Source organism: Zea mays, chromosome 1 (assembly GCF_902167145.1).
Source record: "Zea mays cultivar B73 chromosome 1, Zm-B73-REFERENCE-NAM-5.0, whole genome shotgun sequence".
Lineage (NCBI taxonomy): Eukaryota > Viridiplantae > Streptophyta > Magnoliopsida > Poales > Poaceae > Zea > Zea mays.
In genome coordinates this window covers 298,905,037-298,926,843 of record NC_050096.1, presented here as the reverse complement: position 1 = coordinate 298,926,843, position 21,807 = coordinate 298,905,037, and the positions used below count along the sequence as shown (strand labels likewise).

Below are 21,807 nucleotides of genomic sequence, written 5' to 3'. Positions count from 1 at the left end.
CAAAGGGTTCTTTGCCGAGTGCTTTTTTCGGACACTCGGCAAATTAAGAATCGAAAAAATAAAAAAAACAGTAAAACATTTTTTTAAATTCTAGGAACAACTCTCCACAACCCTACCTATATTTTACCTTACCCATTGCCCTATCATTTTTCACTATTATTTTGAATCAAACTTATATGTTTTGTAAATGGTGAGATTCGAACTCGCAACCTCTCTCTCGCGTATACCCTCCTATACCACTACACTACTACATCAATTATGTCTATATTACGTTTTCATTCCCCATGTACTATAACAAATTTAAAGTAATTTGATTATTTAAGGCACTAAATGAGTCCATTTGAAAATGTGACCAACTATAAAGTTGCATAACTTTTTGAGATCTATAAGTTTTATTTTAATAGTTTCTACATCTGAGACTGATAGTCGCCTAGAGGGGGGGGTGAATAGGGCGAAACTGAAATTCACAAATATAAACACAACTACAAGCCGGGTTAGCGTTAGTAATAAAGAAACGAGTCCGCGAGAGAGGGTGGAAAACAAATCGCAAGCAAATGAAGAGTGTGACACGAGGATTTGTTTTACCGAGGTTCGGTTCTTGCAAACCTACTCCCCGTTGAGGAGGCCACAAAGGCCGGGTCTCTTTCAACCCTTCCCTCTCTCAAACGGTCCCTCGGACCGAGTGAGCTTTCTCTTCTCAATCACTTGGAACACAAAGTTCCCACAAGGACCACCACAAGTTTGGTGTCTCTTGCCTCAATTACAAGTGAGTTGATCTCAATGAAAGAATCAAGAATGAAGAAAGCAATCCAAGTGCAAGAGCTCGAAAGAACACAAGCAAATCACTCTCTCTAGTCACTATGGCGTTGTGTGGAATTTGGAGAGGATTTGATCTCTTTGGTGTGTCTAGAATTGAATGCTAGAGCTCTTGTAGTAGTTGGGAAGTGGAAAACTTGGATGCAATGAATGGTGGGGTGGTTGGGGTATTTATAGCCCCAACCACCAAATATGGCCGTTGGGGGTTCTGTCTGTTCGATGGCACACCGGACAGTCCGGTGCACACCGGACAGTCCGGTGCCCCCTGCCACGTCATCACTGCCGTTGGATTCTAGCCGTTGGAGCTGCTGACTTGTGGGCCCGCCTGGGTGTCCGGTGCACACCGGACAGGTACTGTTTGCTGTCCGGTGTGCCAGTATGGGCGCGCCTGACTTCTGCGCGCGCTGCGCGCGCATTTAATGCGCCGCAGGTAGCCGTTGGCGCCGACTAGCCGTTGCTCTGGAGTCGCACCGGACAGTCCGGTGCACACCGGACAGTCCGGTGAATTTTAGCGGACTAGCCGTTGGAGTTTCCCGAAGCTGGCGAGTTCCTGAGGCCGCTCCTTCTTGGCGCACCGGACACTGTCCGGTGTACACCGGACAGTCCGGTGAATTATAGCGCGAGTGCCTCTGGAAATTCCCGAAGGTGGCGAGTTTGAGCTGGAGTTCTCTGGTGCACCGGACACTGTCCGGTGGTGCACCGGACATTGTCCGGTGTACACCGGACAGTCCGGTGCTCCCAGACCAGAGAGCCTTCGGTTGCCACTTTGCTCCTTTGTTGAATCCAAAACTTGGTCTTTTTATTGGCTGAGTGTGAACCTTTTACACCTGTATAATCTATACACTTGGGCAAACTAGTTTGTCCAATTGTTTGTGTTGGGCAATTCAACCACCAAAATTAATTAGAGACTAGGTGTAAGCCTAATTCCCTTTCAATCTCCCCCTTTTTGGTGATTGATGCCAACACAAACCAAAGCAAATATGGAAGTGCATAATTGAACTAGTTTGCATAATGTAAGTGTAAAGGTTGCTTAGAATTTGAGCCAATATGAATACTTACAAGATATGCATGGATTGTTTCTTTCTTATATAACATTTTGGACCACGTTTGCACCACATGATTTGTTTTTGCAAACTCTTTTGTAAATCATTTTCAAAGTTCTTTTGCAAATAGTCAAAGGTAAATGAATAAGATTTTTGCAAAGCATTTTCAAGATTTGAAATTTTCTCCCCCTGTTTCAAATGCTTTTCCTTTGACTAAACAAAAACTCCCCCTAAATGAGATCCTCCTCTTAGTGTTCAAGAGGGTTTTGATATATCATATATCATTTTGAAATACTACTTTCTCCCCCTTTTTAACATAATAGGATACCAATTGAAAATATTCAACACTTATTTGGTGGTGGTGCGGTCCTTTTGCTTTGGGCTCTTACTTTCTCCCCCTTTGGCATGAATCGCCAAAAACGGAATCATTAGAGCCCTCTAAGTGCTATCTTCCCCTTTGGTCATAAATAAATGAGTTAAGATTATACCAAAGACGAAGTCCCTTTGCTTGGTGCTCATGTTTTCTTCCCTTAGAACAGAGAGTAGCTTGGAGCGACGGCGATGGATGAGTTAGGGAGTGGAAGCCTTTTTGTCTTCGCCGAGGACTCCAATTTCCTTTCAATACACCTATGACTTGGTTTGAAATAGACTTGAAAACACATTAGTCATAGCATATGAAAGAGATATGATCAAAAGTATATAAATGAGCTATGTGTGCAATCTAGCAAAAGAAGTTTCTAGAGTCAAGAATATTTAGCTCATGCCTAAGTTTGTTAAAAGATTGTTCATCAAGCAGCTTGGTAAAGATATCAGCTAATTGATCTTTAGTGTTAATGTATGAAATTTCGATATCTCCCTTTTGTTGGTGATCCCTAAGAAAATGATACCGAATGGCTATGTGCTTAGTGCGGCTATGCTCGACGGGATTGTCGGCCATTTTGATTGCACTCTCATTATCACATAGCAAGGGGACTTTGGTCAATTTGTAACCGTAGTCCCGCAGGGTTTGCCTCATCCAAAGCAATTGCGCGCAACAATGGCCTGCGGCAATATACTCGGCTTCGGCGGTGGAAAGAGCGACCGAATTTTGCTTCTTTGAAGCCCAAGACACCAAGGATCTTCCCAAGAACTGGCAAGTCCCCGATGTGCTCTTTCTATTGATTTTGCACCCCGCCCAATCGGCATCGGAATAACCAATTAAATCAAATGTGGATCCCTTAGGATACCAAAGCCCAAACTTAGGAGTATAAGCCAAATATCTCAAGATTCGTTTTACGGCCGTAAGGTGAGCTTCCTTAGGGTCGGCTTGGAATCTTGCACACATGCATACGGAAAGCATAATATCCGGTCGAGATGCACATAAGTAGAGTAAATAACCTATCATCGACCGATATACCTTTTGATCTACGTACTTACCTCCCGTGTCGAGGTCGAGATGCCCATTGGTTCCCATGGGTGTCTTGATGGGTTTGGCATCCTTCATCCCAAACTTGGTTAGAATGTCTTGAGTGTACTTTGTTTGGCTGATGAAGGTGCCCTCTTGGAGTTGCTTTACTTGGAATCCTAAGAAATACTTCAACTCCCCCATCATAGACATCTCGAATTTCTGTGTCATGATCCTACTAAACTCTTCACATGTAGACTCGTTAGTAGACCCAAATATAATATCATCAACATAAATTTGGCATACAAACAAGTCATTTTCAAGAGTTTTAGTAAAGAGTGTAGGATCGGCCTTTCCAACTTTGAAGCCATTAGCAGTAAGGAAATCTCTAAGACATTCATACCATGCTCTTGGGGCTTGCTTGAGCCCATAAAGCGCCTTAGAGAGCTTATAGACATGGTTAGGATACTCACTGTCTTCAAAGCCGGGAGGTTGCTCAACATAGACCTCTTCCTTGATTGGTCCATTGAGGAAGGCACTTTTCACGTCCATTTGATAAAGCTTAAAGCCATGGTAAGTAGCATAGGCCAATAATATGCGAATTGACTCAAGCCTAGCTACGGGTGCATAGGTTTCACCGAAATCCAAACCTTCGACTTGGGAGTATCCCTTGGCTACAAGTCGAGCTTTGTTCCTTGTCACCACACCATGCTCATCTTGCTTGTTGCGGAAGACCCATTTGGTTCCTACAACATTTTGGTTAGGACGTGGAACTAAATGCCATACCTCATTCCTAGTGAAGTTGTTGAGCTCCTCTTGCATTGCCACCACCCAATCCGAATCTTGGAGTGCTTCCTCTACCCTGTGTGGCTCAATAGAGGAAACAAACGAGTAATGTTCACAAAAATGGGCAACACGAGATCGAGTAGTTACCCCCTTATGAATGTCGCCGAGGATGGTGTCGACGGGGTGATCTCGTTGTATTGCTTGGTGGACTCTTGGGTGTGGCGGCCTTTGTTCCTCATCCTCCTTGTCTTCCTCATTTGCATCTCCCCCTTGATCAATGCTATCATCTTGAGGTGACTCATTTGCTTGATCTTCTACTTCATCAACTTGAGCTTCATCCTCAATTTGAGTCGGTGGAGATGCTTGCATTGAGGAGGATGGTTGATCTTGTGCAATTGGAGGCTTTTCGGATTCCTTAGGACACACATCCCCAACGGACATGTTCCTTAGCGCGATGCATGGAGCCTCTTCTTCACCTATCTCATCAAGATCAACTTGCTCTATTTGAGAGCCATTAGTCTCATCAAACACAATGTCACATGAGACTTCAACTAGTCCAGTGGACTTGTTAAAGACCCTATATGCCCTTGTGTTTGAGTCATAACCAAGTAAAAAGCCTTCTACAGTCTTAGGAGCAAATTTAGATTTTCTACCTCTTTTAACAAGTATAAAGCATTTGCTACCAAAGACTCTAAAATATGAAATGTTGGGCTTTTTACCGGTTAGGAGTTCGTATGATGTCTTCTTGAGGATTCGGTGTAGATATAACCGGTTGATGGCGTAGCAGGCGGTGTTGACCGCCTCGGCCCAAAACCGATCCGAAGTCTTGTATTCATCAAGCATGGTTCTTGCCATGTCCAATAGAGTTCTATTCTTCCTCTCCACTACACCATTTTGTTGAGGTGTGTAGGGAGAAGAGAACTCATGCTTGATGCCCTCCTCCTCAAGGAAGCCTTCGATTTGAGAGTTCTTGAACTCCGTTCCGTTGTCGCTTCTTATTTTCTTGATCCTTAAGGCGAACTCATTTTGAGCCCGTCTCAAGAATCCCTTTAAGGTCTCTTGGGTTTGAGATTTTTCCTGTAAAAAGAATACCCAAGTGAAGCGAGAATAATCATCCACAATAACTAGACAGTACTTACTCCCGCCGATGCTTATGTAAGCAATCGGGCCGAATAGATCCATGTGGAGTAGCTCAAGCGGCCTGTCGGTCGTCATGATGTTCTTATGTGGATGATGGGCACCAACCTGCTTTCCTGCTTGGCATGCGCTACAGACCCTGTCTTTCTCAAAATGAACATTTGTTAGTCCTAAAATGTGTTCTCCCTTTAGAAGCTTGTGAAGATTCTTCATCCCAACATGGGCTAGTCGGCGGTGCCAGAGCCAACCCATGTTAGTCTTAGCAATTAAGCAAGTGTCGAGTTCAGCTTTATCAAAATCTACCAAGTATAGCTGACCCTCTAACACTCCCTTAAATGCTATTGAATCATCACTTCTTCTAAAGACAGTGACACCAACATCAGTGAATAGACAGTTGTAGCCCATTTGACATAATTGGGATACAGAAAGCAAGTTGTAATCTAAAGAATCAACAAGAAAAACATTGGAAATGGAATGGTCAGGAGATATAGCAATTTTACCCAAACCTTTGACCAAACCTTGATTTCCATCCCCGAATGTGATCGCTCTTTGGGGATCTTGGTTTTTCTCATATGAGGAGAACATCTTTTTCTCCCCAGTCATGTGGTTTGTGCACCCGCTGTCGAGTATCCAACTTGAGCCACCGGATGCATAAACCTACAAAACAAGTTTAGTTCTTGACTTTAGGTACCCAAATGGTTTTGGGTCCTTTGGCATTAGACACAAGAACTTTGGGTACCCAAACACAAGTCTTTGAACCCTTGTGCTTGCCCCCAACATATTTGGCAACTACCTTGCCGGATTTGTTAGTTAACACATAAGATGCATCAAAAGTTTTAAATGAAAGATTATGTTCATTTGATGCAGTAGGAGTTTTCTTAGGCAACTTAGCACGGGTTGGTTGCCTAGAACTAGATGTCTCACCCTTATACATAAAAGCATGATTAGGGCCAGAGTGAGACTTCCTAGAGTGAATTCTCCTAATCTTGCTCTCGGGATAACCGGCAGGGTATAAAATGTAACCCTCGTTATCCTGAGGCATGGGAGCCTTGCCCTTAACAAAGTTGGACAATCTCTTAGGAGGGGCACTAATTTTGACATTGTCTCCCCTTTGGAAGCCAATGCCATCCTTAATGCCCGGGCGTCTCCCATTATAAAGCATGCTACGAGCAAATTTAAATTTCTCATTTTCTAAGTTGTGCTCGGCAATTTTAGCATCTAGTTTTGCTATATGATCATTTTGTTGTTTGATTAAAGCCATATGATCATGAATAGCATTAACATCAACATCTCTACATCTAGTACAAATAGATACATGCTCAATAATAGATGTAGACGGTTTGCAAGAATTAAGTTCAACAATCTTAGCATGTAGAATATTATTTTTATCTCTAAGATCGGAAATTGTAACTTTGCAAACATCAAAATCTTTAGCCTTAGCAATCAAATTTTCATTTTCTAATCTAAGACTAGCAAGAGAAATGTTTAATTCTTCAATCCTAGCAAGCAAATCATCATTATTATCTCTAGGATTGGGAATTGAAACATTACAAACATGTGAATCAACCTTAGCATTTAAACTAGCATTTTCATGTCTAAGGTTGTCAATCATCTCACGGCAAGTGCTTAGCTCACTAGATAACTTTTCACATTTCTCAATTTCTAGAGCATAAGCCTTTTTAACCTTAACATGTTTCTTGTTTTCTTTAATTAGACAATCCTCTTGGGAATCCAAAAGGTCATCCTTTTCATGAATAGCACTGATCAATTCATTTAATTTATCTTTTTGCTCCATGTTAAGATTGGCAAAGAGAACACGCAAACTATCCTCCTCATCACTATTATTATCATCACTAGAAGACTCATATTTAGTGGAGGAGTTAGATTTAACCTTCTTCCGTTTGCCGTCCTTTGCCATGAGGCACTTGTGGCCGACGTTGGGGAAGAGAAGTCCCTTGGTGACGGCGATGTTGGCGGCGTCCTCGTCGTCGGAGGAGTCGCTTGAGCTTTCGTCGGAATCCCACTCCCGACAAACATGGGCATCGCCGCCCTTCTTCTTGTAGTACTTCTTTTTCTCCTTTCTTCTCCCCTTCTTGTCGTCGCCTCGGTCACTGTCACTTGATATAGGACATTTAGCAATAAAATGACCGGGCTTACCACATTTGTAGCAAACCTTTTTGGAGCGGGGCTTGTAGTCTTTCCCCCTCCTTTGTTTGAGGATTTGGCGGAAGCTCTTGATGACGAGCGCCATTTCCTCATTGTCGAGCTTGGAGGCGTCTATAGGTTGTCGACTCGGTGTAGCCTCCTCCTTCTTCTCCTCCGTCGCCTTGAATGCGACGGGTTGAGCTTCGGATGTGGATGGATCATCAAGCTCGTTGATCTTCCTTGAGCCTTCGATCATGCACTCAAAACTTACAAAATTCCCGATAACTTCCTCGGGGGTCATTTTAGTATATCTAGGATTACCACGAATTAATTGAACTTGAGTGGGGTTAAGGAAAATGAGAGATCTTAGAATAACCTTAACCATTTCGTGGTCGTCCCACTTGACGCTCCCGAGGTTGCGCACTTGGTTCACCAAAGTCTTGAGCCGGTTGTACATGTGTTGTGGCTCTTCCCCTTTGCGAAGCCGGAACCGACCGAGCTCCCCCTCGATCGTTTCCCGCTTGGTGATCTTGGTGAGCTCATCTCCTTCGTGCGCGGTTTTGAGCACATCCCAAACCTCCTTGGCGCTCTTCAACCCTTGAACTTTGTTATACTCCTCTCTACTTAAAGAGGCGAGGAGTATTGTTGTCGCTTGGGAGTTGAAGTGCTCGATTTGGGCCACCTCATCCTCATCATAGTCTTTATCCCCTACGGATGGTACCTGTGCACCAAACTCAACAACATCCCATATACTTTTGTGGAGTGAGGTTAGATGAAATCGCATTAAATCACTCCACCTAGCATAATCTTCACCATCGAAAGTTGGTGGTTTGCCTAATGGGACGGAAAGTAAAGGTGCATTTTTAGAAATGCGAGGGTAATGTAGGGGGATCTTACTAAACTTCTTACGCTCTTGGCGTTTAGAAGTTACGGACGGCGCATCGGAGTCGGAGGTCGATGTTGATGAAGTGTCGGTCTCATAGTAGACCACTTTCCTCATCCTTTTGTGCTTGTCCCCTCTCCGATGTGGCTTGTGGGAGGAAGATCTCTCCTTCTTCTCTTTGTGGTGCGAAGAAGATTTCTTCTCCTTTCCTTTGTTGGAGGAGCTCTTCTTCTTCTCCTTCCTCTTGGTGCGGGACTCTTCCGATGAAGTGCTCCCGTGGCTTGTAGTGGGCTTTTCGCCGGTCTCCATCCCCTTCTTGGCGTGATCTTCCGACATCACTTCGAGCGGTTAGGCTCTAATGAAGAACCGGGCTCTGATACCAATTGATAGTCGCCTAGAGGGGGGGGGGTGAATAGGGCGAAACTGAAATTCACAAATATAAACACAACTACAAGCCGGGTTAGCGTTAGTAATAAAGAAACGAGTCCGCGAGAGAGGGTGGAAAACAAATCGCAAGCAAATGAAGAGTGTGACACGAGGATTTGTTTTACCGAGGTTCGGTTCTTGCAAACCTACTCCCCGTTGAGGAGGCCACAAAGGCCGGGTCTCTTTCAACCCTTCCCTCTCTCAAACGGTCCCTCGGACCGAGTGAGCTTTCTCTTCTCAATCACTTGGAACACAAAGTTCCCACAAGGACCACCACAAGTTTGGTGTCTCTTGCCTCAATTACAAGTGAGTTGATCTCAATGAAAGAATCAAGAATGAAGAAAGCAATCCAAGTGCAAGAGCTCGAAAGAACACAAGCAAATCACTCTCTCTAGTCACTATGGCGTTGTGTGGAATTTGGAGAGGATTTGATCTCTTTGGTGTGTCTAGAATTGAATGCTAGAGCTCTTGTAGTAGTTGGGAAGTGGAAAACTTGGATGCAATGAATGGTGGGGTGGTTGGGGTATTTATAGCCCCAACCACCAAATATGGCCGTTGGGGGTTCTGTCTGTTCGATGGCACACCGGACAGTCCGGTGCACACCGGACAGTCCGGTGCCCCCTGCCACGTCATCACTGCCGTTGGATTCTAGCCGTTGGAGCTGCTGACTTGTGGGCCCGCCTGGGTGTCCGGTGCACACCGGACAGGTACTGTTTGCTGTCCGGTGTGCCAGTATGGGCGCGCCTGACTTCTGCGCGCGCTGCGCGCGCATTTAATGCGCCGCAGGTAGCCGTTGGCGCCGACTAGCCGTTGCTCTGGAGTCGCACCGGACAGTCCGGTGCACACCGGACAGTCCGGTGAATTTTAGCGGACTAGCCGTTGGAGTTTCCCGAAGCTGGCGAGTTCCTGAGGCCGCTCCTTCTTGGCGCACCGGACACTGTCCGGTGTACACCGGACAGTCCGGTGAATTATAGCGCGAGTGCCTCTGGAAATTCCCGAAGGTGGCGAGTTTGAGCTGGAGTTCTCTGGTGCACCGGACACTGTCCGGTGGTGCACCGGACACTGTCCGGTGGTGCACCGGACACTGTCCGGTGTACACCGGACAGTCCGGTGCTCCCAGACCAGAGAGCCTTCGGTTGCCACTTTGCTCCTTTGTTGAATCCAAAACTTGGTCTTTTTATTGGCTGAGTGTGAACCTTTTACACCTGTATAATCTATACACTTGGGCAAACTAGTTAGTCCAATTGTTTGTGTTGGGCAATTCAACCACCAAAATTAATTAGAGACTAGGTGTAAGCCTAATTCCCTTTTAGAGACCGTTTACAAAATTTGAATTTTAAATTTGAAAACTTCACACGAATTTTTCAATGATAAGATGATTTCAAATAAAAAAATGTCAACTACAAAGTTTCATTACATTTCAAGACCTACAACTTTTATTTTGGTGGTTTTTCCATCCGAGACAGTTTGAAAAATTCAAATTTCAAAATTCAAATATAGTTTTGCATAACAAGATGATTTCAAACCAAAATATTGTCAACTACAAAGTTTCATAACTCTTCAATACCTACAACTTTCATGTTGGTGGTTTTTTCTTTCGAAGTCGTTTTCAAAATTCAAATTTTAAATTTTTTAAATTCAGACGTAGTTTTCGTTGACAATATGACTTCAAATGAAAAAGTTGTCAACTATAAACTTCTATAACTTCTCAAGATCTACAAAGTTTATTTTGGTTGTTTGGTCATTTGTTTATCTCACATGATGGTTCTAACAATATGCACAAATTCTATACGTCTCTCTCGTAGTTTCATAAACTACGAGAGAGATATATGTTTTATGAACAAATTTATTTTTATTTTGTCATATGAAAAATGTTCAATATATAAATTGTACATCATGATGAGTTATACAAATTTGTAGTTGAAAACTTTTTTATTTGAATTAATTTACTACTTTAAGATGTGATTTTTAAATTGTCTTTGCCGAGTGTTGTATTTGTGACACTCGGCAAAGAGCCCTTTGCCGAGTGTAAAAAAAGACACTTGGCAAAGAAACTCTTTGCCAAGTGTCAAAAATAAAACACTCGGCAAAGAGCTTCTTCGCCGCCGAGTGTTTTATTTTACCGAGAGTTTTTTGCGTGGCACGCGGCAAAGAGCTTTTTTGCCGAGTGCCCGAAATAAAACACTCGGCAAAAAATATGGCACTCGGCAAAGAGCCAAATTCCGGTAGTGAGCGGGTCCTTCCGAGACAAAACTTTTCCTAGCATTTTACATACTATTGGGCCCTAGGGTCCTGGCGATTATTTCCCCGACACAATGTTTGTGTGGCTTGCTGGTTTCGTCTATTTTTCTCATCTACTTCAATCGTGCTGGAACAGAAAAAAAAAACAACCGTCGATCATTGATATATGGACATGTGTCGCGAATGGGAAGGAGAGCTACTTCTGTCGGCTGTGGAGATTTTTTCCCCCTATCCCTCTAGCTACTTGTTGTGGACTTGTGGGTCACATCATCAACAATAATTTGGATAGTTTCAATTGGGCTAGAGACAAATATACACCGGATCTTAAGATGCACGCACCGTAACCAAACGCTTTCTGGTCCTCAAAAAATAGTCAGAGATTGGGGCGGATCATCACAGACAGCAACATGTAGTCATGTACTACAACCACACAAGCTAAGCCACTCAAAGAAAGACCCACTATATCTGCATGCAGTTGCAATGCAAGACAATTAATGTAATTTTAGGCTCCTTAATTATCCATCTGTTGCAAAACTAGCAACTATAGTAATTATTATATTATAACATTCACTGAGCAAGTGAGCATGCATGCATTCCTTTCGCTGTTGGGACCGAGGTCGGATCAAATCATGAAGTTTTTCTGCCATGCCATGCATGCCCTGACCCCTGACAGTAGTTACATGTAGTAGTGCCGTGTCCAGGCTTTTTTTTTTTTTTTTTTTGCTCGCTGGTAGAATATCTCGATATGATGTAGAAACCTGTGCTTCCTGCTCTGCTCTGAAAAGATTGGAACTACCAACATGCTGGGGTAGTGTACTAGATATTCAGATGAAGCAGCGTTATGTATACATTTTCTTGTGACTTGCCAACTCCAGCAAAGCCGTGTATGGGAGCGTGTGTATAACACTGTTTATTATAGATGCACTATTTACAGAGTTAAGTTTGAAATAGGAAGTTAGATACAGAGTGGAATATGAATGCTGTTGAAGATAGAGCGTGACTGTTGCAGTGTCCTCATGAGTCGACATAAGGATCCATATACGTTAGACATCTCCAACAATTTCATCCATATTTCTCACTCTATTTGTACTTTCTAATACATCCTCTAAAAGATACACCTCATATATCCAACCATTCATCTTATCCAACTCACATATATACACTAAAACTCCATCATTAAACAATTTATATCAGTTTTTGAAGTTTTGAAAATCATATATTGTGTATACTACTATAATACATATATTATTATTATCAAATTACGAAACGTAAAAATGATTAATATCACAAAAAATAAAAAAAACATGAGGATATATATATATATATATATATATATATATATATATATATATATATATATATATATATATATATATATATATATATATATATATATATATATATATAGTGGAGTTGTCTTTCTCTAGGAAGCACAATAGGGAGCTGTTAGAGTGCGAACTCCCCACCGCAGTACACCAGACATGAGATGGGGGCCAGAGGTGTGTGGGAAGCCATTCAAGATGGCCGTATGCACCATCAAAGCCAATTTAGGATGTGTTTGATTTAATGTTAAAATAGAATGAGGTAGAGGTGACACCAAATGTTTGATTTTTTGGACTATGACACCACCAAAAATTGTGAAAACTCGTGTTGGTGGTGGCGCTGGCAGGGGCGATTCTAGGGGAAGGCAGAGGGGCAATTTCCCCCCTAATCTTCCCCAAATTCTATAGGAACTACTATTTTTTTAGCTAATCACCATATAAATAATGTAAAATATTTTTTAATAGCCTAACTCAATCTAATTTGTTCTTCTCAATCTCAAATCCTGGGTTCGCCCGTGGGTGCTGGTCTCGGCGGCGGTACTTGGGCATGGAGGAGGACAGCGTGTAGGACTAGATCGGAATGTGTGTAAGGATGAGGAGGTATTGGTCAACGTTAGTTTGTGTGCTGTCCTTGTTTTTTTAATTATTGTATACGGTGTGAATTGAAGGGGTCGCAACAAAAGGTTAATAGTGTGTTACCCAATTAGGGTGCAAGGTGGACTCAAAATTGGTCCTCTGACTAAGTTTAACGTGAGATCAATGCAGCAATTCATACATGTGTGTTTGTGACATGTAAGACCTTATTCGGTTATTCCTATTACACATGAATTGAATAGATTAGAAAAAAATAAGAATAAGTTTGACTTGCATGAGATTTAAACTCATCAATCTCACCCAATCCACGTGGATTTAGAGCTAACCGAACAAGGCATTGTATCCTATGCACAAGACATCTACTGTGTTCAAATACATAAATACAATTTGAACCCTTCGTTCAATAACCAACGACGACTGACGTGTTTTATGAGAAAACCTTATATGATGTTGTTTGTTGTCATCCCCGCGCTTAGCTGCGTATTTGCAAGAAAAACCTCACGCTGAGACGTTGGTTAATTAGTAGATGAAGGGTCTAAATTGAATTTATGCATGTATACACGAATCGGGTCTTGTGCATAGGATACATTCTCCATTGAAGGAGCTTGGAAACCAAAATTGCCATTGCAAGCCACAGCAACCAGCTAGTGTGGGCAGAAAGCAAGCAGTGCCCTCTTGTTCAAAGATGATCAGTTACACCCGCTCCTTTTGTCCCCACCAAGTGCCATCCTGGCTTTTGCTTTTGCCTCCGAGAGAGGCAAGACGACGACGATGACCATATGCATGAGAGGGCATGGATCACAGCACAGTTCTATAGCCTGACATGGAGATCTCCTCCATCTCCAAAAGCAACAAGGCAATGCGATGCAATATGCAGGGTTTGAAAAGGGAACCCAACAAGAAACAAAAGCTCATCACCTTCAATTCTCCACTTTCCCCAGACATGCATGTACACACAGTGGCAGCACATATACACACAACCCACAGCATACATCATATCTCTCCTAGCATTAGCAAGCAAGTCTCCATATGCACTCATGTATGTGTGTCATGAGAGATACCTCACTGTGTGCTCTGCACCCACACAAGCAATCATTGGCTGTTCCTGGCTCCTCCCATCTTCCCCATTCAGACATGCTTGCATTTCCCAGATCATTCACTCCAAGTTCCAGTCAACTCACAGGTCACAAGCTAGCTAGTCTCGAGAGCAGTACTACATATAGTATTACAGGGCATGAAACTATCTGAGCTTGTACTATGCATTTGGTACTAACATCTAGAATGATGAATAGGACTTGCCATTCTTATAATCTTATTGCATGCGTATATATATGTACAATCTGAATGGAAAAACGGACAGGCTTTGCTTCTTGCTGATGAACTTGATTATCAGAGAGAGAGAGAAACTTCGTATCTTATCCAAATATATATTGCTTAGAATATATATTGCTTATTAACTAGTTGGGTAACAAGTCCGCAACCTTTGCTTGACTCTTTTTTGTTATTATAGCTCAAAGGGAGATTTGCATTGGCTTTGGAACAACATTTGGTTCAAGCTCAAGCAAACCCTAATAGCAATACCATACTATCCCTAATAATGGTATGGCATCTCAAGAAGAAAGCCATGCATGAGAATGGGAGATGAAGACATCTAGCTAGCATCATGAAGACATCTAACTAAACATGGAGATGATGGAGGTAGTACCATTTTTATATATTCGACATGAGCATGCATGCAATTAGGTATTTGAGCTACGACGACCAATCGAGCGAGATGATCTGCCCGCCTCCTGCGGCGGCGTGCTAGCTATGCTGCCGCTTGCATGTTCATGTCCGAGACCCGTCGCCTCTTGGGCCGGTCTCCGGCGGCGCCTGGCCTCTCTACCAGAGCCCGCAGGGCTTCCTTGAGGAAGTCGCCGCCGCCGCCGTCCGTGGCGCCGCCCGCCGAGTCAGCAGCGCGTCCACCGTATCCGTCATCACCTCCCGCGACGGCACCGCCGCCGCCGTCGACGACGTCGCGCGCCAGGACGAGCACGTTGCGGACGCGGCCGCCGAGGGTGGCCATCTCGGAGCGGAGCGTGCGGAGGCGGAGCGCGCGCAGCGTCTCGATGAGGTCCGGGAGGAGGTCGGAGCGGTCGTCGCAGCAGACGGAGGCCTCGAAGACGGCGCCGCTGCCCGACGCGAGCACAACGATCTCGTCGTGCTCCGTCGGGAACAGGTGCGCCGGCGCTGCCTCCCCGACGCCCGCCGCCCGCTGCTTCAGGTCCCGCACCCTCTCCACCGCCTTCGCCAGCAGCGAAGCCTTGTCTATCTGCACGCAGCAAGGCGCCCAAACAGACAGCATCAGAAAAACCAACCTGTTTTTGCCACACTTGAGCACAAACCCTAGAATTGCATTGGGGGTAGCCATGGATCACCAGATATAATCATATGCAAGCAGTGTAATATAGGAAGGCATGGCACTATATATGCTTGGTAATAAATTACAAACAAGAAGCATGCTCCAATCAAAATCATGAGAGGAACTGTCAAGCAAAAGAGACAAGAGCCCTAGCCTACTGCCTAGCTAGCTATGCCTCGTGCGAATGTGATAGGAATAGGAAAGCCTCCATTCTACTTTCCCAAACCCATCAGCTTTAATCACACCATTAGCTGCTCATGTACTGGCTATGGCTAGCCTCTCTAGCCTCTAGTAGCTACTACAAGCTAGATGCCAATTCGATCGATTCTGCAGAACAGCAGAAGTCGATCATGAGACATATATAAACCTCATGCGGAAATTAAAGATATATAATATGCAGAGTAAAGGGCCGGTTTTCTTTTTTCAGTTTCAGTAAATAAGCAACTGGCAGATTCGAGGAGCTAGATCGTTGTATGTATGCCTTGGGGTCGCAGGCGAGGACGTTGCGGAGGCGGTCGAGGTGCGACTTGATGCGCTCGCGACGGCGCTTCTCGGCCTCGCGGTGGTTGCGCGACGCGGCGAGCGCGCGGTCGTGGGCGGCGGCGGCGGCCGCCGCCTCGTCCTCCTCGGAGCCAGCGGCGCCAGCGGTCGCGGGCCAGATGGAGCCCATGAAAAAGGGCGGCAGCATCGTCCCGGCGGCGTCGCCGGCAGCCTGACGCCCCGCTCCCGCACCGCCCGCCGCGAGCGCCGACACTTCGACCGGGAACATGTGCGAGCTAGCTACTAGCAGCTGGTCGATCCTCTTGTCGCCCTTGCAGCTGGGACGGTTGCTCCTCGAGTGAGTGGCAGGGAGAGGCGCAGCGCAGCGCAGCACGCACTGCTGGTGTCCCAGCCGCCCCCGCCCGGCGAAGCTAGCACTGAGGCGTGCAGCTGGTATGGTAGCTAGCTACTGCGCGGCGGTGGTGGTGCGAGTTGTTGCGCCGTGGTGTTATTCCTAGGACTTGGTTGGACTGCAAGCGAGATGACGAAGCGGATTTGATGGATGGGGAGAGAGAGAGCGACACGGACAGTGAGGAGAGATGGGATGCGATGGATGGATGGGCTGGGAGAAGGAATAAATAAGCAAAGGCGAAGAGAGAGAAAGTGAGTGCTCCATCTCCATCCATCCAGTGAAGAGAGAGGCAGAGAGTGAGGCTGAGTGTTCCAGAGAGAGAAAGGGAGCCATTTGTTGTTGGTAGGCTAGTGGTGGCCCGCGCGCTTACGTGTTGACCCGTCACGCGGGAGCGGAGAGAGAGAAGACGAGTCCTGCGAGACAGGGATGCTCGTCGCAGCTAGCCGTCCGTGGCAGCGGCGGACGGTCGCGATGGTGGTGCCGACCTGGTGCGGGGTCGCCGTCGGGGGAGATGCGGTGGTGGCGGTGCTGGACCGATCGGGACTGCTTCCTTGTTGACTCCCGTTGCAACTTCGGGGGCGTTCACTCCATATCTCTTCTGCGTGCGTGCCTTGGGTTGCACATCACCTAATTTTAGCATAATGGTGCAAAGCAAAAAAAAATGCATTAAGAAAATAGAAAATACTCACGCCGCGTAATACTCCTCCGTCGTAAATTATAATTTATTTGACTTTTTTATGCCACGTTTGATCAGCTCGTCCTATTCATTTTTTTTGAAAAAATAAAAAATTCAAAACCACATTTAAAATATATTATATGCTAAAAAATATCACAGCAAAAACTAACAATAATTATAATTTTTTTTGAATAAAACGAGGCAGTCAAACTTAGGATAAAAAGTCAAACAAATTATAAATTAGAACATAGAAAGTATAGCATAGTGTATCTTATGATTTTCCTGGCAAAAAATATAGAATAAATTAGTTAAGGGAATATAGTGCAAAATACATATATCCGGTTAGAGCATATTCAACCGTCTTTCTAAATTCTCTCTAAATTATCTTCCTAAAGGGCACATATCTAGTGCAACCAAGCCAATTGATGCAACCTTGCAACCAAGACATAGGAATAGAGGTAGGAGAGAGAGGTGGAGGATTGTTTTGAAAAAAAAAGATGTTTTTAAAAGGTCCTCCTACCTCCATTCCTATATCTTGGTTGTATGGTTGCACCAATTAGTTTGGTTGCGCCACTAAAATTTAGAAGGTGAAAACTAAACACCCCTTAGATAACGAAAAATCTGAATTCCAGAATGTCCATATAACTATATCTACAAATTTAGCTGAAGATAAGGTTGGAGATTTTTTCCCACCCAAATATCTTCTCTACTACTTTTAGTCACCCAAGTTACGGATCGAGATATGTGTATATGGAACATTGAAAACTGTTAGAGTGAGTTGACAGTGGTGAGTGTTCAGCTCTTGTTTACACGACACGTGGCACAGGTCCATGAAGCACTAATTAAACGCTTTTTGGGGGACATACCTTTTGATGGGTAACTATTGCTTGATGTAAACAAGGGTCATGCTGATGGCATGTGTGTTCCTTTTTTTTCCTTTTTATTTCCACTTCCACAGAACAAGCCAAGCCTGCAAATGTTACTGGAAAATAAAAAGAAACTTCAAAAGAAGATGTATATTCCCTTTTTTCATTCCTATTTCACAGAACAAGGCAACAAGCCAGGCCTGCAAATATAATTGGGAAAAAAAGAATCTGCAAAAGAAGATATCCTTTCCAAAGACCTGAATGGCCATAGAGTTGGGCAACTAAATGGAACTGGGACCACAGCACTGGGAACCAAAACATTGCATTATTTTATTCCGTATACAACGTTGTGCATGCAAAAGAGCAGAAACAACACATTCCCTCGAAACAGGTGGTACAGTGGGAAAACAAGAGAGATAGAGAGAGAGAGAGTGACAGAACAGAACAGACCTCTGAACAAAATGCAGAGATGGAAGAGGGGATAAACTATTGAGGAAAAATCAGGGGTAAAAGCTGCTGCCCCGTAAGGTAGTGATTAAGCTACTATCATGCCGTGGGGGTGTGAGTAATCATTGTAGAAGACACGAGTGCTCTACTTGGTAGCCTGTGCAATTATGTTCCTCAACGAGCCTGCCTCCTCCTTTGCGGCTTCCACCAAAGCGTCCTGCAAGAACACACGCTTATTCCACAATGCCATGATAGGCCATCACTCCCAATCCTTAGCTGCACCAAGTAGTGCATTTCACATGAGCACATGAACATGCTGCTGGCTTATCCTTTCCATCGTACAGTCCAACCGGTATGTTAAGGGCTAATAACACAGTACACCTTTTTTTCTTAAAAGTTTGTCTCTTGTGGATCCACATGGTTATGTCAACGAAGGCAAGGCAGAGAGCACTCATGTGTGCAGTTAGAGATGGAATGCTCATAGTTTTCTACCACTCAGATAGCTTCTAAATTCAAGGTGAATTAAAATAGGTGAGCTACCTGTGTAGTTACTAGACGTAGCACCGATTTCTTGTTTGATTCTTGAAGCTCACCAGCAATCAAAATTTCGTCCAATATAAAGTACGCCTGCAGATCCAAAAAGAAAGAAGTCGAAACGTTTCGGTATTGTTATCTTCACATATTATACCCAAGTGCATTTGCAAAGTTATGTACTATAAAAACTGTATTTTAAAACTGATAGAGTAGCAGATATTGTCGGAAGAAACATTTTCGCACCTTATGAAAATTGAATATCAGATCAAGCTCACAGACCTGCATGCAGTATGACAAAGTCAGAGAGCCATCAGGAAAATGGGCCTTAGAACTGGGGAGTTTATGCAAAGGAATCTGGAGGTCTCACATTGCCAAAGTAGCGGTCCAATATCTCAACATAGTGATGGATGATCTGAAGGGTTTCCAGTTCATTGTCAGCGGGGTCAATGCACATGCAGAAGTAAAGGCTAGCATACCTGCAGGATGGTGCATTATGTGTAGGAACAGATTATATCTGCCATCGGTGTGTATAATATAATCGGTGTTACGTTCCAGCTGATTAGTAATTTGCAAGCGCTTCGCCTTTTACTGGTTACTAGTAACAATCAGGAATGGAAATTTTTCATTCATCAGGCACTACAACTCACCTCTTGTACACAACTCTGTAACCTTGCCAGTCGACAAAATTGCACAGCTTGGGGCCTCTTGTCAGGACGAGCGTACTAATCTCTTTGATGATCTTGTGAACGAAAAGCAAGTGAGAAACCATGGGATGCAATTGCATGCAGACTAATGTAGGCCCCAACCAAAACAATGGTAAAACTGCTGATGTATTAGGAGTACCTTGGATCTCTGCTTCTGTGGGTATGGAGTGTACCATTTCGTCAGCCTCACCTTCCCCTGCCTGCTGATAAGGAGCACAAAATGTATCTGGCACCAAGAGAAAAAAAAGGGTTATGTTTCTACATGAAAATGAGGTTCTCCTCTATTCTCTTCAGCCTGAAAAATACAACAAAACTAAAGGTGTGTTTGGTTTCTAGTGACTTTATTGTTTATTCTATTTTAGTCTCTAAATTATCAAATACAGAAACTAAAACTCTATTTTAGTTTCCGTTTTAGCAATTTAAAAACTAAAATATAATAAAACGAATGGACTAAAAATTAGTCAATAGAAACCAAACACCCCTAAGATAACGAGCACCCTCGAAATCTGGCTTTGGCCTTTGGACGTTATGACGAGCTCAATTTGTTTCCCAGGCTCGTTCTGTAGCTGATCATGTTCAGAAAAACCGTGTGGTTTCGTTCCCTGGCATACGGGCCAGTTCCCTAGCCTCCCTCCCTCCGGCTCGCGGTCCCGGAGGAAATGGTGGTACGGGGACTCGCGATCCCGGCGGGGCGATTTTGCATCGGGTCCGAACCAGGCAAACAAGGGTTCACGCCCGAGAAACCCTACGCAAGCCAAGCCGGAAACGGCTGATGCTCCCTCGCTCTGAATTTGCGCTGGAAATACGTGTCGAGAGCAACAGGTTCAGCAGCTGCAAGCGGTTACAGATCTCGAGCGACATTTTGGGGGAGATTAAAGAGCCGTTAACGAATAACGACACCTTCATGCATTTCGAGCGTGGGAATGTGGGATTGATGATTGATCGAGGGCGACGGATTACCATGATTCGCGCTTCGAAGGAGAATCGTGGGCCGTAGTCGTCGACGTTGATCGCCGCCGCCGCCGCAGGAGAGAGTCGATCGCCCACGAGAGGAAAGGAGAGTTGAGGCCTTCACGAATCACGAACGGTTTGATTTCTCGCTTGAATCGCTCATCCGACTACGCGGCTATACCATCGCAGTTCTACGCATGTAGGCCCTATGGGGTGGCATGTATCCGCGCGAACGGGGCCACATGGCCACGCCTCGACCACTACGCGAATTGATCAAATAATATTCAAATGCCTGGTTAAAAAGACAAAAGAAAAGGAACAATGTGCTGTGTCTCGTCGCTAAAAAATTGCTATGCCCTTATGACGACTGTAATGTACTAAAATTTATTTTGAATAAAGAAAACACAAAATTACAATCAATCCCGTTCTCCATATTCAAGAATTTAAAATTGAAACTCTCTTTTGTAGTCCCTGTTTAGAATCTCTCCACTAGATTTTATAGCTCTAAATGATTTAGAGCATTCTATCTTTTGAGCTCTAAAACTCTAATATGAGGTGAGATAAAGTTTAGAACTAATTTTAAATCATTTATCTAGAGTCTTAGTTTTAAAATTATCCAAACAGTCCTCAGACAACAATGGGGTAAAGATACCAAACTAAAGTTGGCATAAGCATGACGTGTATTTTTGAGAATGGACGAAAATAGGAAGGTGGCCCAACCGCCCAAACATGACGGGCCAAGTTTTGAGGAAAATGTGAGGGTTAGGCTGAAAAAAAAAGATCGAGCTCGACAAGTTGGCTTGAAAAAAAGATCGAGCTCGATAAGTTGGCTTGACGTTTAGAACAAGCTCGAACTGAGCTTGCTTTGTGGCTCGTGAAAGCCAACTCGACTCGACTCGTGAGTTGGTTCGTGGCTCGATCTAACAACAATTTGTTATATAAAATTTTAATTAACAAATAATATTAGTAGGAAATAGACAATTAATTTTTGTTGTTTGAGATTACTATACAAAATTAATATGTTTTATATATTATATTAGTAATATATTTATTTTTACTAATTTTAAATATGTTATTTAAATTATTTTTAAGATTTTATATTATAATTTGGAAGACAAGTTCACACTTATGGTGAAGCTTGTTAGCTCGGCGAGCTGGCTCATGAGCCGACTTTTTCGGCTCGTTAGTGGAGCGAACTAAGCCTCGTTACATGACCAAGCTATAGCTAGCCGGCTTGGCTCGTTTTCGCCCCTAGTGAGGGTAGTAAGAAGGGCTTACATTATCAACTACCAATGGGCCTATTTGATATAGCTTTAGATAGGAGTTTCTTAATGCTAGTGCCTACTTAGAGCATTTCCAAGAGTTTATCTAAATTTCAATCTCTAAATAATTATTTGGAGAGTCATTTGCATAAAATCAATTTCTATATTTTTTCAATCTCCAACAATCTTTCTATGTGTTGTTTGCACTCTATAGAGTCATTCATGTTTTCTATATTTAGCTAGCGAGAAACTCGGAATAGAAGATAGCTATATTTAAATAGCCATTTAGATAAGTTG

General features: G+C 43.8%; 2 protein-coding genes across 2 annotated transcripts; both read right to left on the bottom strand.

The window, feature by feature from the left end:
• Positions 1-14,195: 14,195 nt before the first annotated feature.
• On the bottom strand, positions 14,196-16,264 carry LOC100285058 (uncharacterized). The gene is made up of 2 exons (NM_001367200.1): positions 15,660-16,264; positions 14,196-15,088 (listed from the first exon to the last, which is right to left on the bottom strand). Exons 1-2 carry the CDS (start codon positions 15,945-15,947, stop codon positions 14,585-14,587), a joined length of 792 nt encoding a protein of 263 aa, NP_001354129.1. The 5' UTR covers positions 15,948-16,264; the 3' UTR covers positions 14,196-14,584.
• A 1,654-nt stretch (positions 16,265-17,918) lies between these two features.
• Positions 17,919-20,400, bottom strand: LOC100285461 (uncharacterized). The gene is made up of 7 exons (NM_001367222.1): positions 20,258-20,400; positions 19,437-19,523; positions 19,241-19,332; positions 18,961-19,069; positions 18,837-18,872; positions 18,600-18,686; positions 17,919-18,276 (listed from the first exon to the last, which is right to left on the bottom strand). The coding sequence occupies exons 1-7, from the start codon at positions 20,258-20,260 to the stop codon at positions 18,205-18,207; spliced, it is 486 nt and encodes a 161-aa protein (NP_001354151.1). The 5' UTR covers positions 20,261-20,400; the 3' UTR covers positions 17,919-18,204.
• Positions 20,401-21,807: the final 1,407 nt, after the last annotated feature.